The sequence below is a fragment of the Eurypyga helias genome, unplaced genomic scaffold (assembly GCF_000690775.1).
Source record: "Eurypyga helias isolate BGI_N326 unplaced genomic scaffold, ASM69077v1 scaffold36878, whole genome shotgun sequence".
Taxonomy (NCBI): Eukaryota; Metazoa; Chordata; class Aves; order Eurypygiformes; family Eurypygidae; genus Eurypyga; species Eurypyga helias.
The window spans coordinates 1-2867 of record NW_010265635.1 but is presented as its reverse complement, the minus strand read 5'-3'; the positions used below and the strand labels follow the sequence as shown (position 1 = coordinate 2867).

The following is a 2867-nucleotide window of genomic DNA, read 5'->3' as shown; positions in this document are numbered from 1 at the left end:
CGGCGCCCCGGGGCGCACCCTTCAGTCACTGCGACGCCGAACGTGCTCGGCCCGGGCGCTGCGCCCAGCCATACGGGCGGCTCCAACCGGCCTTCTCACCTCAGCCCCGGTAACGGGAGCGTCGGGGAGGAAAAACTTCCGGGGAGAGGAAAGGCAGCCTTTTCGTACATCCCTGCTGTATCAGAAAGCGGGATGTTTGTGGTTTTGCAGGGATTCGGGCTGACTCAGGTTTACAGAGTCTGCACGCACCCCCTAATATGTATCCCACCAATCCCGATTACACAGGAATCCATTGGGAAAGCCGTGCTTCCCCTGGCATCAGCAAACAGCTGTGCTGGGATACTGCCTACTTCTGTGGAGCACCTTCAGCTCAAAACTAACCGGTTCTCAAAAGCTCCCCGAGGTCTCGGAGAAGCAGCGTCCTTGCAGAGTGATTCAAGACGTTAAGGCACTTGCATGGGAAAAACCGGGGTCCCAGCTTTGTCAGGAGACGCGCAGCGGGAGTCAGAGGTCCAGCGATGCAAATTCCATGAGGGTTGCTTAAGCACATGCACCTGGCTGAAGGGACAACTACAGCGTGCTCTGAGCCGTTCGTTATCCGCCGGTGACCTTCACACAACAACTGCGCCTACCCAAAACACGATTTAATTATCTTAATGCTGTTTCTTAACGCTTCAGCAGACACGGAGCACAGAGGAAACCCAGAAGAGCCAGGTAGGTTTCTCGGTATGTTTATTAGACCAGGAACACCACTGTGTCAGCAGTACTCAGGGAGGAAATACCATTATGTGTTAATTTTCTCAGGAAGGTTTAGACCAGTTCGTGCTAAGCAAAGGCTGTCACTCCTTCCATTCTTTTGGAGTGATTCTGCCAACAGGTGACAAGCCCCACTCAATTCCAGCCTGTGTAAACACCTGTGGAGGGATAAAAATTAAGATTACTGACTCTGAAATCAAAGAAACCTGCTGATAGAGGGCTTTTCCTATGATTTTCAGTTTAGATTTCTTACAGTAGAACACATCTCATTTGTGTTTTAATAAAGCAAGTGCAATACATTTGTACTCAAATACTTCAGTTTTCTATTTCAGAACATCTACCTTTAGAACAAAGAATCTGGGATGTAAAACCTCATCACCATACTGTTATTTCCACCCCTATTTTTTTCTGCTAAAGCCTCTACCCACACATCTTAGAAATTCCAAGCACTTGGGTTTTGCCGTGGTTTAACTCCGGCTGACTAAACCCAGCACATTCTCTACCACATTTTAAAACCAAGCAATGGGCTGACACAGGAATTGGTGTAACGACTCAAAACCTGAACTGACACAACTTCCAATTCCATCACATTCCAAGTCACTGATGGAAAAAGCTTCTAAACTTGGACCACCTCAGTTATTTCCAACAAGTAAGCCCTTGTGAAACTTAACAGTCTGCAAGTTTACACCTACAGTCACGAGAGAGGGGTGAAAAAGAAGACGACTTACATATCCCCAGACAGCAGTAAAAACTGCGGCTCCACCAAGGAGTACCAGGTTTCCATACTTATCATGGAAGTCAGGCTCATATTTGCGATGAGCTTGTCTTACTGCAGTATGCCGAATGCTACGAGCTAATGAGCGTTAAAGACAATTAGAAGCGCAGAAATCAACTAAAATTCACATTCAAACCATTCCCAATCCTCACCTCCCACCAACAGAGGCAAGTGCAGGCATCGGAAGATTTACGGCATGCTGAAAAAAATTCAATCTTTTGGACTCAGAGCTTTGGAATGCTTCCAACACACAGGATCTACAGAAAGCCTGGCATTTTGTTTCAGCTCGCCCAGCTTCTCTCCCGAATGTCATTCCCAAAGTCTCATTCCAGTAAGAAATCCTCTAAGTTATCTTTTTCATGAATATGCTTTCTCAGTGTGGGAGTACATTTTTAAATATTACTTTACTTTTTCTCTAATATTTAGTTTAGTGCTTAAAAGTTTCCGATTTCCTGGTGTAAATATCCACATTGCCAGAACGGGTACCTAACGGAAGCATTTTTAGGATGAAGCTCACCATCAAAATAAGAGGTTAAAGACAGTGGGCGTGGGTAACACCCTTCTCATTCCTCCAAGATTTTTGGAGGCAGGGACCGAGGGAGGGGAAGGAGGAGGTGGAAGTAACTGCGGGCCTTCAGGTGAGGTAGGTAACAGTGGGACACAGGAAGGAATCTCGATGACAGACTCCGCGATGCAGCTGTAAGGTGCATCGGGAAGACAGCGAAGAGCCAAGCCACCAGCTGTAACACACGCTGTTTAGCAGGTGCACACAAAACATCGCAAAATACGTTTTAGCTTCAGGCCAACGGTTCACGGGTACCCAAACACGCGTAGAGAAGATGATGGCAATACCCACGGCTCATGGCAATACCTACAGCCCTCGCACGCTGGGCGAGGCGGCACGAGCGTTTCTCGGAGGGAAGAGAGAAGGCCGCGTACCCACCGAGAGGAACACTGCTCAACGCCTTTGCGTTAGGCTGGGCACACACCTCGGGGCTGGGCACATGGCGAACCAGACCACGACCCGAGAGAGAGGGTCCTGCGACCCGCGAGCTGACGGCCTGGTCGCTGACCGCGCCACGGGTTACGCGGGATGTGCCCCTGGAGAGGAGAAGCACCGAGAAAGGGAACCCAAGGTCAGCTCAAGTAAAAGCAACCGGGACATAAAAGAGGCAGAAGGAAGCAAGCAAAGCAGCAGAGGGTGAGGAGGAAGCCGCCCGCGGCCCCCCACGACCCTCCCCCGGCAGCCAAGCTGCTCAGGGCCAGCCCTCAGAGAAGGCAAGGAGCCCGGGGGCACCCTGAGGGAACCTGCTCCCGGGAACCACCGCCGGCGCTG

General features: G+C 50.2%; 1 protein-coding gene across 1 annotated transcript; it reads right to left on the bottom strand.

The window, feature by feature from the left end:
* Window positions 1-839: 839 nt before the first annotated feature.
* LOC104513457 (cytochrome c oxidase subunit 7B, mitochondrial-like) lies at window positions 840-2615 on the bottom strand (the record flags this gene model as incomplete). The annotated part of the gene is made up of 3 exons (XM_010156813.1): window positions 840-914; window positions 1485-1602; window positions 2578-2615. Coding segments are annotated over 3 exons (231 nt in total), but the record flags the coding sequence as incomplete, so codon positions are not given.
* Between the last annotated feature and the right edge of the window lie 252 nt (window positions 2616-2867).